This window comes from Ipomoea nil, unplaced genomic scaffold (genome assembly GCF_001879475.1).
Source record: "Ipomoea nil cultivar Tokyo-kokei standard unplaced genomic scaffold, Asagao_1.1 scaffold2922, whole genome shotgun sequence".
NCBI classification, from domain to species: Eukaryota; Viridiplantae; Streptophyta; class Magnoliopsida; order Solanales; family Convolvulaceae; genus Ipomoea; species Ipomoea nil.
This window is the reverse complement of record NW_017619350.1, coordinates 200,958-214,486: the sequence shown is the minus strand read 5'-3', so window position 1 is coordinate 214,486 and position 13,529 is coordinate 200,958. Positions and strand designations below refer to the sequence as shown.

The following is a 13,529-nucleotide window of genomic DNA, read 5'->3' as shown; positions in this document are numbered from 1 at the left end:
TGACAATTAAGTAATGCATGTGTTGTTTTCAAAATAAAAACCGCAAAACTACGACCTCATCTTCCTACATATATAAACAAGGACATAATCTGTCTGTACAGTGTTGATAATGAATGGTAAAAGCTCTGAAATTTAGAGGTAAACCTTAAGTTACAAGCTAATGATGACCGCGTAATAGCGCAGAAAAAATTCCTGCAGAAAATTTCTCCTTGCCACGATCATCTGCTTCATCTCCAACCTGTTCCACATTGCAATGCCAATGATTCACAATGTTTATAACTCTCTCTAATATACATACTACATTTTTCCAGCCTTCTATATGTTGTTTGTTTTAATTCAAACCAACAAATGTAGCTGCACGACTTTACTCTTACCTCCTTTGCTATTTGCTGCAAAATTTCTATTATTTCAGAAAAATTAGGCCTAGCTGCAGGATCTTGCTCCCAGCACCTCTCAAGCAGCTCAGCAAATTTAGGAAGAGTGTGTTTCGGTATAGTCGGCCGCAGCCCCTGAATACCCAGCCATTAGAAGTGCATAATTGCACATATTCGTGAAAACGGAATTGAAAAAGGAGAAAAAGAAAAAAAATTAAATATGCATAAACTCATAAAGTGTCCTTGTCTATTTGTAAATAATTTGGTACAAAATGACACAGATCAAATTGATCAAACATTCAATATCAAATTGAGACTATCAAAACATTCAGGACCAGCTTAAACTTTATTTTGGTACCAAAAATGACATTAACTCTGTATTTAGGCATGGCAAAACATATGGACACAGGTAGAATGTGTAACAATGATAGATTCATTATTACAAGAAGAAAGTTTACCTTCTGGACCACTCCAATAGCAGCTTGTAATGGGGTTAAGTACTCGTATGGAAGCTGGCAAGAAAAAAAGATTATAAATAAACATGTTGAAAATATGATAGTGAATTAACATGATATAAAGGAGCAATACCTTTCCAGTCAACAGTTCCCATAACACAATCCCAAAACTGAAAACATCTGCTTTATGATCATAAGGTTTGTGTTCTATAACCTTCAAAGGAAAAAAATTATTTAAGCAAATGAAGGTGTAGTGGTTATTCTCAAACTAGAATAAATGAAAAATACAAGTAAAATAAATACAAATGTTGAGAAACAAAATGCATTACTCAAGGAGAAAATTTAAGTTGTCAGAAGTATATTGAAGTCAAGTTTCTTCAACAAAAGAAATGCACATTCTTTGGCCTCTGCAGTCGAAGCCATCCACTCAACCAAGAAACACGTGACTTTACAACTTAGGTATAACATAATTCAGGCTTAAATATGGAGGTAGATATTGATACTTAATGGGGTTAAAACCCAATAGTTCATGTAAATAGATTTGGTATAAGCCCATTTCTATAAATGGGTGATAAAGGGTCATAAACAGTTTACCCAACAAACATAAGGAACATTAAACAAAACCAAAAATTCAAAACTTAGAAATTCCTGCTGTATACCACCCTATTCTCTGGTGGGCAGTGGGCTGTCAGAAATTTTTAGCATCACATTTGTAGAAAATTGTCAAAAGAAAGAACTAGAAAGGAAAGATTTTGTTTATTAATGGAGGAAAATGGACAAAAGTTAATGGCCTTTGGTATAGTTCAACCAGAATGGAATGTTTTACACATCAAATGTACAAATGTATGTAACTAAAATCATTATTAGTTGATGTAGATTCACTAATTGTATACCCCCACTAAGACAACCCATATTGCCCATCTTTAGCTTCCATTAAACACTCCACTGGTTCACATTCATGCAATAAGCATATTAACTTAACAAACTCAACAAACAAAATCAGTATATATCCTACCAAAAAAAAAACAAAAAACAAAATCAGTATATAATCCTTCACATCTCATTCCCAATGCTGAAGGATTAGAGAATTCACCTCAAAATCAAAATACACTGAAGATAGGATTACAGAGTATATCGTAGAACTAATCTCTAACTAATCCTAAGTCCTAACTAATAGAGAGCTAAGTCAAATAGAATTACAACCACTAATCTATGACTATATATTATAAGAATAATAAATATAAAATACTAGACATGCTAACACACCCCCTCAAGCACAAGGTTGTAGGGAGACAACATTGAGCTTGTCTCGTAGCGTTGCGAACCTTGCCGCTGAAAGAGGCTTGGTGAAGATATCTGCGAGCTGATCCGTGGTAGACACATAATTGACGACAAATTCTCCTGATGCGACCTTGTCCCGAACAAAATGGTAGTCGATTTCTACATGCTTTGTGCGCGCGTGGAAGACCGGATTGGCGCAAAGATACGTAGCCCCTAGATTGTCGCACCATAGCGTCGAAGGCTGGCCAGAATGCATTCCAAGTTCCCTGAGCAGCGACACAACCCAGGTGACCTCGGCGGAGACGTCTGCAAGGGCCTTGTACTCGGCTTCAGTGGAGGATCTTGCAACAGTACGCTGCTTCTTCGATAACCAGGAAATAAGATTGGTCCCGAGATACACCGCAAAGCCACTGGTGCTCTTTCTGTCTACTGGACAACCAGCCCAATCCGAGTCGGAAAAGGCATGTATACAGGTCGAGGCAGACGGGTCAAGGCGGAGGCCGTAGCCGAGAGTCCCCTTGATGTAACGCAGAACCCGCTTTACAAGAGCCCAATGATCTACCGTCGGTGAATGCATGAATTGACAGAGTCGATTGACCGCATATGCTAAGTCGAGCCTAGTGATGGTCAGGTATTGTAGCGCTCCAACTATGCGACGATACTGTGTCGGATTGTCAAACAGCTCCTCAGCAGGCGTAACCGATTTAGTGACCGCAGCCGGTGTAGCGAGAGGTTTACAGTCAGTCATCCCTGAGCGCCCTAGGAGGTCCGTCATATAACGACGCTGAGATAGAATGAACCCGTCACCTGACTTAATAGTCTCAATGCCCAAAAAGAAGCCGGGAGACCCAAGATCCCTGATCTTGAACGTAGTGGATAGACGCTGTAGGAGAGCAGTCACCAGTTTGGAGTCGTTGCCCATCATTATGATGTCATCAACGTACACCAGTAAAAAAACACGGGAGTCCCCAGTTGCGTAATAGAACAGGGATACGTCGGTTTTTGATGACTTAAAACCTGCAGATAAAAGAAAGTCATGCAGACGCTTGAACCAAGCCCGAGGCGCTTGCTTCAAGCCGTAAAGAGATCGCTGTAGATGACACACATGTCCAGGTGTGGTTGGGTCCTCATACCCCGGAGGTTGCTTCATGTATACGGTTTCAGCTAGATGCCCATTTAGGAAGGCATTATGCACATCTAGCTGCCGTAGTGTCCACCTGTTGGAAACAGCCATTGAAAAAAGCATCCGTACCGTAGTCGGTTTGACCACTGGACTGAAGGTATCAAAGAAGTCTTCTCCTGCTACCTGATTAAACCCCTTTGCCACAAGCCGAGCTTTATACCGCTCAACAGAACCATCAGCGGTGCGTTTGGTGCGAAAAACCCACTTGCACCCGATGATGTTCATGTGTGGCTTTGGTGGAACAAGCTGCCAGGTATTATTATGAAGTAAGGCGTTGAACTCCTGGTCCATAGCCTCACGCCAGTGCGCATGGCCCACGGCCTGTGAGTAGCACGTGGGATCTGCCGTTATTGCAGTTAGAGCCTGGAATGGCTCCTCAGTACCTCTTGTCATGTGTCGCAGCCGCATGACATGATCACGAGTTTGTGGCTGGGCACGCCGTTTCCTCGTTCTTACCGGGGCTGTATGTGTTATAGCCAGCCGTGGTGACTCACGAGCCAAGGGTATCGGCTCAGGTCCAGAAGGGGCCGGTGTCTCAACCGGTGCCGATGGTGGATCCAAGACTGGACTTTGTGAGATAATTGGGGCTGATGCCCACGGTAAAGCCGGTGTGGTAGGCACTTGTGCTGCATAATCTGTGTCAAATGGAAAAACAGATTCGTCAAAGCGGACATGGCGACAAATGTAAGTCTTTCCGCTAATTAGATCAGTGCACCTATATCCCCTAAAGGACGGTGGGTAACCTAAGAAGACACACGGGGTGGAGCGATACTCAATCTTGTGCCGGTTATATGGCCTTAGATATGGGTAACACCTGCACCCGAAGACACGAAGAAAGGTGTATGGGGGTGACGTATTGAATAGACGGGTGTATGGGCTTTCAAAATTAATGGATGATGATGGTAAATAATTGATTAAGGTGTTTGCTGTTTCGAAAGCATAATCCCAATATTCACGGGGTACTTTTCCCTCGGCGAGTAGAGTTAAGCCGGTCTCAACAATATGTCTATTGCGGCGCTCTACTCTGCCGTTTTGCTCATGTGTATAAGCGCAGGATTGGCGATGGCTTATTCCTAAGGATTGGAATATTTTGTGGAGTTTTTGATACTCACCCCCTAGATCTGATTGAATTGATTTGATAGAGCGCGAGAATTGCCGCTCTACCAAGACGCGAAACGACTCAAAAGCTTTATATATGTCTGATTTTACCCGTAATGGGTAAAACCAGCAGAATCTGGAGTAGTCATCTACAAATAGACAAAAATACCGAAAACCACTGATAGACAATACGGGGAAAGGCCCCCAAATATCAGTCCAAATTAAATCTAATACATTTTTAGCGGAATTGGAAATACTATCTAATTTGAATCTGGATGACTTTCCAAGATGGCATGAGGTACACGACTCGACTGAAGACGCTTTATTAGGCGTGACTGGGCAGTTTTGAAGAATTTTATTTTGGACTTGTTTGTGCGGGTGTCCTAGCCTGCGGTGCCAAGTGGTGGGAGTGGCCCGGGAACTGACGAACGCGAAATTTTACCTTGACACCGGGAGTTTATACAGGCCGCCTGATGTTGGTCCTTTAAGCAGAATTGTGTTGGTTGTGGAGTCCTTCACAGTGAAGTAATTGGCATGAAATTCAAAAAAAAAACGTTATTGTCAATTGCAAATTTATTGACAGAGAGTAATGGAACAGAAAGCCTGGGTACATGCAGGATATTATTCAAACATAGAGGTTTAGACAAGGATGGGATAGTTGCATGACCAATTCGCGAAATAGACAAACCTGCCCCATTACCCACTCTAAGAACGTCTGATCCGCCATATTCATCTGATTGGCTCAACATGCTCGGGTCCGGAGTTGCATGCGCGGTGGCCCCGGTGTCCGGGTACCACCCATCACCCGGAACAGTGGATGGAGACGTCGGCGCATCACTAGACATGGCTACATGTGCTTGGGGTTGCGGCGGCTGAGTTGTATATCTTTTGTAGCAGTAGACCGCCGAATGGCCGTGTGAACGGCAGATCTGGCACCTCGGCGATCCGCGACCGCCACGACCACCCCGATGTTGGCCACCACGGCCTGGACGGCCACCACGTTGCGACTGCGAGGACTGCTGCTGCCTGCCACCGCCGTGTGTTCCGCGACCACCCGTTCCGGCGTACATGGCAGTGTGGGTGACGCCGGTGTCCAGCGACGGATAGTCATCCACCAATATGAACTCATGCGCCTGTAAAAAATCAGATAGGTGCGTGAGTGTGACTGCAGCTCCGGTTGCCGTCAAGGACGTGGCGAGAGACTTCAGCTCCGGTCGTAGGCCCCGTATGACGTATAGGTTCTGCTCCATCAACGTGAGCGGACGTCCGGCTTGGATGAGGGCTTCAACCAGCACACCGGCTCTCCCGAGGTAGTCCGCAGTCGTAGCGTTCCCTTGCCGTAACATCTGAAACTGGCTCAAAAGTGTGAGACACCGAGCCTGGCTGGAGGACCCGAGCGCGCCGGTGATGGAGCTCCATATATCCGCCGACGTATCCCGGCCGAGAGCAAGATGAAGGACCTCATCTGCCATGGATGAGACCAGAAGAGACACGATGGTCTGATCCTGCTTGATCCAGGCGTGATACGCCGGATTGGCTACCGCTGTAGCCGCGGTAGAGGTTGCCGCCGAGTCGCCGGTGGACGGAGTGCCGAGTACGGTCGCCGGCGGGCATGGAAACGTGCCGTCCACGAACCCCAGGAGGTCCTGGCCGCGGAGGAAAGAAAGAAGCTGCATCCTCCAGAAGAGATAATTCTTGAGGGTGAGCTTCATCATAATGTAGTGGTGGGCACCGGATAGTGAGTTTCCGGTCGCCGGCGAGGGATTTCCGGCAGCAGATGCAGTGCGCTCGGACGAAGTCGACATCCTCGTGGTGTCGCCGGCGAAAGAGGGTGAGAGGGGGAAGAAGTTTGTGGTGGAGGTTGGAGAGGATCGGATAACCTGTGTCTGATACCAGATTAGAGAATTCACCTCAAAATCAAAATACACTGAAGATAGGATTACAGAGTATATCGTAGAACTAATCTCTAACTAATCCTAACTAATAGAGAGCTAAGTCAAATAGAATTACAACCACTAATCTATGACTATATATTATAAGAATAATAAATATAAAATACTAGACATGCTAACATGAAGGAATAAGAACTTTAAGATTTGACGCTATAACACTGAACACATTCAGTAATACTCCAAAATGTAAGCTCCTTATTCAATAAAGAATCGTATACCTCAGGGGCCATCCATCGGTACGTCCCAGTTTCTGCTGTCATAACACCAGTCTGTGCTTTAACTCTGGCAACTCCAAAATCAGCCACTTTAACAACCTGAAACAGGTAATGAGGAACAAATATAGCAAATATATAAACTCAATCATGGACATAAGATACCAATGAAACTGACGGAAAAAGACCACTACAGAATAATTGAGGAAGCATCTTACTTTATGTTCATCCATCAAAAGATTGGCAGCCTTCAAATCCCTGTGTATAATATTATTCTGATGCAGGTAATCCATCCCTTTCGATACATCAATTGCTACTTTAAGCAAATTTGGAAGTTTGAAACTACCCTTTTGTTTGTGTAAATAGTCATATACACTTCCCCCAGACATGTATTCTACAAAAAATCAAATACAATAAAAACTTGTTTAAAAAAAAAAAAAAAAAAAAAAAGCAGGAAATAGATTAACTGAAACAAAAGAAATCCAATTCTACTAAAATCCTATTACCATAAAATACAATGAGAGTTACTGAGAAACACCTGTTACCATGCACAAGTTTGGAGGCTTGGTGCATGCTCCAATAAATTGAACAACATATTTGTGACGGACTTTTCTGCGAGTACCAGAAAGTAAAGTGCAGAGACAGACATCTTAGAAAGATAACCTATAACATTTGCCTTAAGTAACAGCTAGATAAGTTGAATGAAAAGTCCATTAATGTAGAAATAATAATAACAGCCATTTTTACAGTTTCAGTGGCGATTAATACCAATAGCATTGCACCCAAATATGGGGAGGAAACAAGCAATGGAGAAGAGAGAGAGATGATTGTTATGTACCATAATGCAAACTACCTAAAAGCAAGCTTTTTGTAGCATCCTGTGAAAATGTTACCCATTAAAACTTGATGCAACAGTTCAATGAAATAGGTTACTTTATGAGTGATGAGTTATAAGGACTTATAGTGGAAAGTAAGAGACACACTTGTGACATTTCAATTCAACAAAGTATTTTTAAAATTGACTAAACCAACACTGCTTAACAAGAAAAGATGAACCAGCCTTATTGTGCTAGGAGTTAGAGATAAGAAATTTGACAAACCTCATAATATATACTTCTTGAGCGAACTCCTTCTGCAATTCTGAGTTTAGACGTTCAGACTTGAGGATTTTTATAGCAACTTCCTGATTACAGTATATTCCTTTGTACCTAGAACAAAGGAAAGCTTGAGTAATTGGAAAATAAAATATTACACCATAACTCAAAAATTCAAAATTGTCTAGGTTATGATCAACTTACAAGTCACCATAAGAGCCAGATGCAATTTTGTTCTCAAATTTCAGAAGTTGAGGATCAATTTCCCAGACATCAGTTCCGTCATTAGGTATTGCCACAGGTTCACATTTGACCACTATTTGGTTATGGTCGCCCTCATTTGAAGAATGCAAAGACTTTTGAGTTTGCCAAATGCCTTTCTGCATGGTACTCAATATATCCTAGTCAATTGCTGTGCAAGATGACATACAATGTAGTTGACAAAATAACTAATAACTCCTTATTTAGAAAAAATTGATAGAAGGAAGAGTGAAATTCCCCTCGCAAGCATCTTACTTTCTTAACATTAACTGAGGAGAACAAATAAATGGCAATATTCTACCTAATTCTGATTAAAAAGATTCAATAGCATAGTCAAGAGACGATTGTAGAGCATGTAGTACAGAGTTTTAACTAAAGAGAAATAGACGAAGAAATTCCTTGAGAAATAACGGGAAGAAATTAGTTCAGCAAGACAACAGCAAACAAATATCTTGAAACACAAACAATTTTAGGTCTAAATAAGCTTATTTAAGCAGTAGCAAAATAAATACCTGAAATTTTAAAATCTCCCTTTCCACTGCAGTTCGAAGCTGCTCAACTTCCTGAAAAAGATAACAGCTATGCCAGATGCTTTTCGTTGATATGATGATGGCAAAGAATCAGCAAGAAACAAGAGCACAACAGTATAATTTCAAAAGAATAAAATAGTAGTAGTATATAAATTTCCAGTCTTTAGTTTGTGTAAGTAAAAAGATTAATTTTCAAATTTTGTAGCGACTGACAAAAGTTGACATGTCAAGCTTACAATACTGAACTTTTGTACTCAGCAAGTTACAATACTGAACAGAAGTCTTAAAAATGCGTGGAGTAATACTTTTTCTGATTTTCAAATAACAAGCCTAGTATATGTAGCACGTCTTGATCTAGATGAACTATTATTTGAGACGGGAAGGAGAATATACCTCATAAGGCCAACCATCAACAACAAAGACATCTAGAGAGAACCCATCTACAGTGGAAAACACATGTGCTTCCTGAATGTTCAGTCCAAGCTCAGCCAGTAACGAAGTCAACTGTTTAACATTAAAAATTCTCTTACACAAATTGTTTTTTTTTTTTTTTGAAAGGTTGTGTATTTTAATAATAAATAAATAAAATAACATGGCATTTGATTCTAGGAATAGGTAAGGAATGGAATAGCATTCCACATAATAGGCCTATTTTGTCATTTGGTTCATTTTTCTATTCAGCGTAATAGAATTCCATGGAATTGGACACTCCCTTTGCAAAGGGAGTAGCCATTACCAACCCCCCAAGGTATTAATTATTCCTAACCCATCAAGGATAGCTAATTTTTTTAATAATACCTACTATAAATAGATTAATATGTGTGTGTGTGCACATGTATATATAGTTATGTAAATTTATATGCTTTGTAATCTTCAGCTAAGCAAACATTGAAATATCATTTCTTTTGTAATTCCATTTTGTGAACCAAAGAGTGGAATATTATTCCTATTCTATTCTACCCATATTCCATTCCCTCTAGAATACAATTGCTATTCCCTCTATTTTCATTCCACGAACCAAATGCCACATAAGATAAATGAAATTCCACAGCTCTTAAACCTTCTCAAATCCCATATATATGCAGTTATGGCAGAAAATGGTTCAAATATAAGTGTGTTTCCCCTTTCAGTTACTACAAGCAAAGTTTTGTCTTGAATCATGTGTAAAATCATTTGAGAAATTACACGAAATACCTGACTGAGAAGTTTTGGCTTGTCACTAGTTGAAAATGTAATTTCATGCATGGGCCTACAAAATCACTAAACATATTTAGAAGTTAGCTACACAACATGCGCATATCCACATTCACTGATTCACTATTCGACATGCATGCATAGTATGTGCTCCAGATAAAATGAAAATTTTCAATTTTCAGTGAACTGCAGCTCAGCAATGAAGTATTGGGATAAGTTCACATTTTATTTGTGACCAAACCTTGCAAAGCACAAGACATAATGTATACAGAGATCGTCTGGTATTTAAGTACACAATGCATTACCCCTACAACAACAACAAAGGCTCTTCACTCTAGGTGTAATCACTCTGATATAAGAAACTAACACCGAAACTACAAATATTAATATTAGATACCTTGGGGATTTTTCAGAATGGTTAACAGCATTGTTCTCATCTGGAGCATGTGGTTTGCTTGCTTCAAGAACAAGCGCTTCGAGGTTAGGAGAAGAGCCAAAGGCAGGTGGTGGATGGACACTGAGATAATGAAAAGGACATAGAGATCTTAACACAAAGGAGAAAGCTAAAATATCCTTCAATATATTTGGAAGTAAAAAATGATTAGTTATATTGAGAGTCAGCGTGAGGACTTCCGGAACAAGATGTTAACAGCAGATGTCACTCAAAAATAATACCTCTGTGGGGTAGCCTTATTTGGAGAACTTGATTGAACAGACCTTGGCATGTTCCCTTCAGTGACTGGAGATACCTGTGTGATAACAAATTGGATTCAAGCCATAGCAGCTAACATCAAACTGAGTTGGATAATGTAAAATCATGCACTATAAAGTAGCACACACTGCACTGGCATACCAGATTAAAAACTATGTCCAAAAAATTGACATCAAATTTGATTGGAGTGTGACAATGTCAAACACTAGACTCAATATATGGAGTATGGCATGCAACCCAGCAAACACTCTCAAGAAGCACATAACAATGACAACAATCAGGGAAGTTCCATAGCCAAATGCTGGGTTACTCATACAACATTAATGGCATAGTCCTGGAGAACGTGAATACAGCAATAAATTCACTCACCTGAACCACTCTAACTTCAAAGACAGGCCTATTGGAAGGATCACGTGCAAGATGCAGAAGTCTCTTGTGTGTGAGAACATCTTCTGCCCTTTCCACATTCACATCTAATGCATACCTTGGATTGGATGCACAAAAATCAATCTCTTATCTCTATAAACTGGTCAATATCACACCTGCCAAATTTTTCTTAATATGTATTTTTTATAATTGAGCAGTGGGAGCAGGCCAACATTATTTCTGAATTGTTTCTAAATCAATAAGCTATAACAGCACAGGATTCATTTCCCTGGTAGAATGCAACTTCAATTTGACATGATAGAATTCTATGAAAACCATCCAGAATGAATAATTAAATAAGGTTAACAGATTCTGAGGATTTGAAATACACAGAGAAGAACGGTCAGAATTAAGGTTAGTGTAGCTACATTTATTTGTTTAATCGCCGCTATCTGTTTAATAAATGTATGTATAGATAGAATCCATGAGTGAATCGCATTAGTAGGGTAAGCTAACGAGTAAAAGGTCTCGTGATTGTGTGTTGGGAGGAAGGTAAAGGTACCGAGTAGGGAGACGATTGAAATGAGCCCAGAGTTGATCATCGAAGCCATGCAATTGAGCCTCCTGGTTGCTGGAATCCTTGAGCCTCCGAAGAACCTCATTGTACACCTCCAATTTTCTCCGTTGCTGCCAAGTGTTGGCCGGCATCGATTCCACCACTCTACTGCCGCAACTCCCGTTATCTTCCATTACCATTTGAATTTTAAAAATAAAAAAAAATCAAAAAATAAAATCCGAGCGCCACTAAAACCAAGGGAAAAATACAGAACCGACGGCGGCTAGATGTTCAGAGGAAGGTCCCATCCACATGTTTCCCTATGTCCGATATCTGTGTGGGGCGTGGGGATAGAATGCTTAACTGCGGAAATGGATAAGCTCGCAGATCACAGCCTCAGTGCAACAGGTGCCAGGTGGGAGATTCTAAGATTTCGGAATGCTTAATTGCTTTTGGTTTGGTTTCACAGTTACCATTGTATTGGAATTTGGTAAATCCTAAATTAACACGTCATGGTGCGTTGGCTTCCTTTTATTTCATCTTAATCCAGTTTTCAAAAAGTTGGCAAATTGATAAACCTTAGGGCTTCGCATATGGGAATTGAAATTGGAATGAGTATCAAATACTTGATAATAATAATGAATTTTGGTAAAAGTATTTATGGAGTGTTTGGTTGGATGTAATTGTAATTTTTTTTCCTACCTTATTCAATGGCAATGGAAATTACAATGTTTGGTTGGAGGGAATTGCAATTCATGGGGTAGGGGTCCTCCCATGAATTGCAATTCACTGCTTTTAAGAAAGCAAAAAGTAAGTAAATGACAACAATCCCTTAGTTATTATTATTTTTATTATTACACAATAATATTTTAGTCTTTTTACCACTTCTTTCATTCTCATTCCCAATAATTATATTCTTTCCTATCAAACACTGTAATTTGAATTCCTACATTATTCTCACCTTATTCTTTTCCTACCGAATTGCAATTCCTTTCCTACTTAATTCCTTCCTCCCAACCAAACACTTCATTAACATGTTTGGTAGTAGGGTGAATGAGAATGGTTACTAATAGTAGTGTTTGAGAATGAACAAGATAATGAAACCCTTATTTTATTTGGGTATGAGTTTTTCAATTGATGGGTATTTGAAACTCATAGTAGTGTTCTAAAAATCTATCTATCAAACAATAATAATCACTTTCATACTAATTCCTATGGCAAAATCAATCAACCAAATTTGCGTGTACACATTTTATACCCATACTTAGAGCAACCCCAATAAAGGAGTTGTGCATAGGTTTTGAGAGAAAAAGGTGTGAGGTGGAGGAGAGAGGAAAGAGGAGAGTGCGTGTTGCAGGAGCTAGGGTTCTTTGACCCACAAAGAAAAGAAGCAAGCACAAAATGAAGCGTTGGCTTCACAATCGTGTCTAGTCGCATAGCGGGCGCGTTTGAAAAGTTTTTTTTTCCTTTTTCTTTTGATGACATTTTGTTTTTTCTTTTTTTCTTTTTTTAACCTCCTTCTCTCATTTTCTTTTAAAAGTTTATAAAATACCACACCAAAATCTCCATTATTGAGGATGCTCATACTTCAATTTTTCTTATTTCTCATACTTCACTTTTGGAAACGCATTTTGATTAAATTTTTAAGAAAAAAATGCAATTGTAACCTCCTAATTATTTTTTATCTAGTTGCTTGTGATTGCATGTTACGTGTCATAACTCTCAATCTCGAGAGAGCGACAAAATACCCGTACTTCTTTTAACTACATCAAAAAAAATTGGCACCCACCGTGGATGGGGATTGACAATTTGAGGGGTTTTATATTAATTAAATGTATGTACTATATAATCAACAATAATTACATTTGATTTCCCTTTAAAAAAAAAAACAATTACATTTGATTGGCCTTGAGCTACTTACATCTCACTAGTGAACTACTTCGAAATAAATTGATAATTTTAATTTAATCAGATCAATTGAAGTACATCCCGCAATTTAACTTCCCCTCACACAATATTACATTTATTTTAATATATCTTTTAAAACAACAATAACAACAGTAACCGCCATCACCACCACACTACACCCATAATAGGATGATATAATAATACTTGTTACCAGTATTAAAGAAGTTAGGGATCTTTTGCAATCTGGGCAAGTTAATTAATTAATACATGTATATATATAATGTATACTGGATTTGATTTAAAATATTATTTAGTGTTATTTATATCCGTTAATTATACTGTACGTAATATCT

General features: G+C 39.5%; 2 protein-coding genes across 7 annotated transcripts; both read right to left on the bottom strand.

The window, feature by feature from the left end:
* Positions 1 to 32: 32 nt before the first annotated feature.
* LOC109161316 (serine/threonine-protein kinase STY46) lies at positions 33 to 11,734 on the bottom strand. Of its 5 annotated transcripts, none has more exons than XM_019309650.1 (16): positions 11,275 to 11,729; positions 10,716 to 10,830; positions 10,310 to 10,383; positions 10,032 to 10,151; positions 9,635 to 9,689; positions 8,834 to 8,944; positions 8,423 to 8,473; positions 7,854 to 8,029; positions 7,656 to 7,763; positions 7,094 to 7,167; positions 6,774 to 6,949; positions 6,562 to 6,657; positions 963 to 1,043; positions 833 to 886; positions 375 to 509; positions 33 to 238 (listed from the first exon to the last, which is right to left on the bottom strand). In XM_019309650.1, exons 1-16 carry the CDS (start codon positions 11,466 to 11,468, stop codon positions 158 to 160), a joined length of 1,701 nt encoding a protein of 566 aa, XP_019165195.1. In that variant the 5' UTR covers positions 11,469 to 11,729; the 3' UTR covers positions 33 to 157. The 5 variants fall into 5 exon arrangements, with proteins under 5 accessions (XP_019165195.1, XP_019165196.1, XP_019165198.1 ...); XM_019309651.1 differs by having other exon boundaries at positions 10,716 to 10,819; positions 11,275 to 11,489; XM_019309653.1 differs by having other exon boundaries at positions 10,716 to 10,888; positions 11,275 to 11,438.
* LOC109161322 lies at positions 3,800 to 6,127 on the bottom strand. 2 transcript variants are annotated; one of them, XM_019309662.1, is made up of 3 exons: positions 5,080 to 6,127; positions 4,834 to 4,904; positions 3,800 to 3,928 (listed from the first exon to the last, which is right to left on the bottom strand). In XM_019309662.1, the coding sequence occupies exons 1-2, from the start codon at positions 6,104 to 6,106 to the stop codon at positions 4,876 to 4,878; spliced, it is 1,056 nt and encodes a 351-aa protein (XP_019165207.1). In that variant the 5' UTR covers positions 6,107 to 6,127; the 3' UTR covers positions 3,800 to 3,928; positions 4,834 to 4,875. The 2 variants fall into 2 exon arrangements, with proteins under 2 accessions (XP_019165207.1, XP_019165206.1); XM_019309661.1 differs by lacking the exon at positions 3,800 to 3,928 and having other exon boundaries at positions 4,704 to 4,904.
* Positions 11,735 to 13,529: the final 1,795 nt, after the last annotated feature.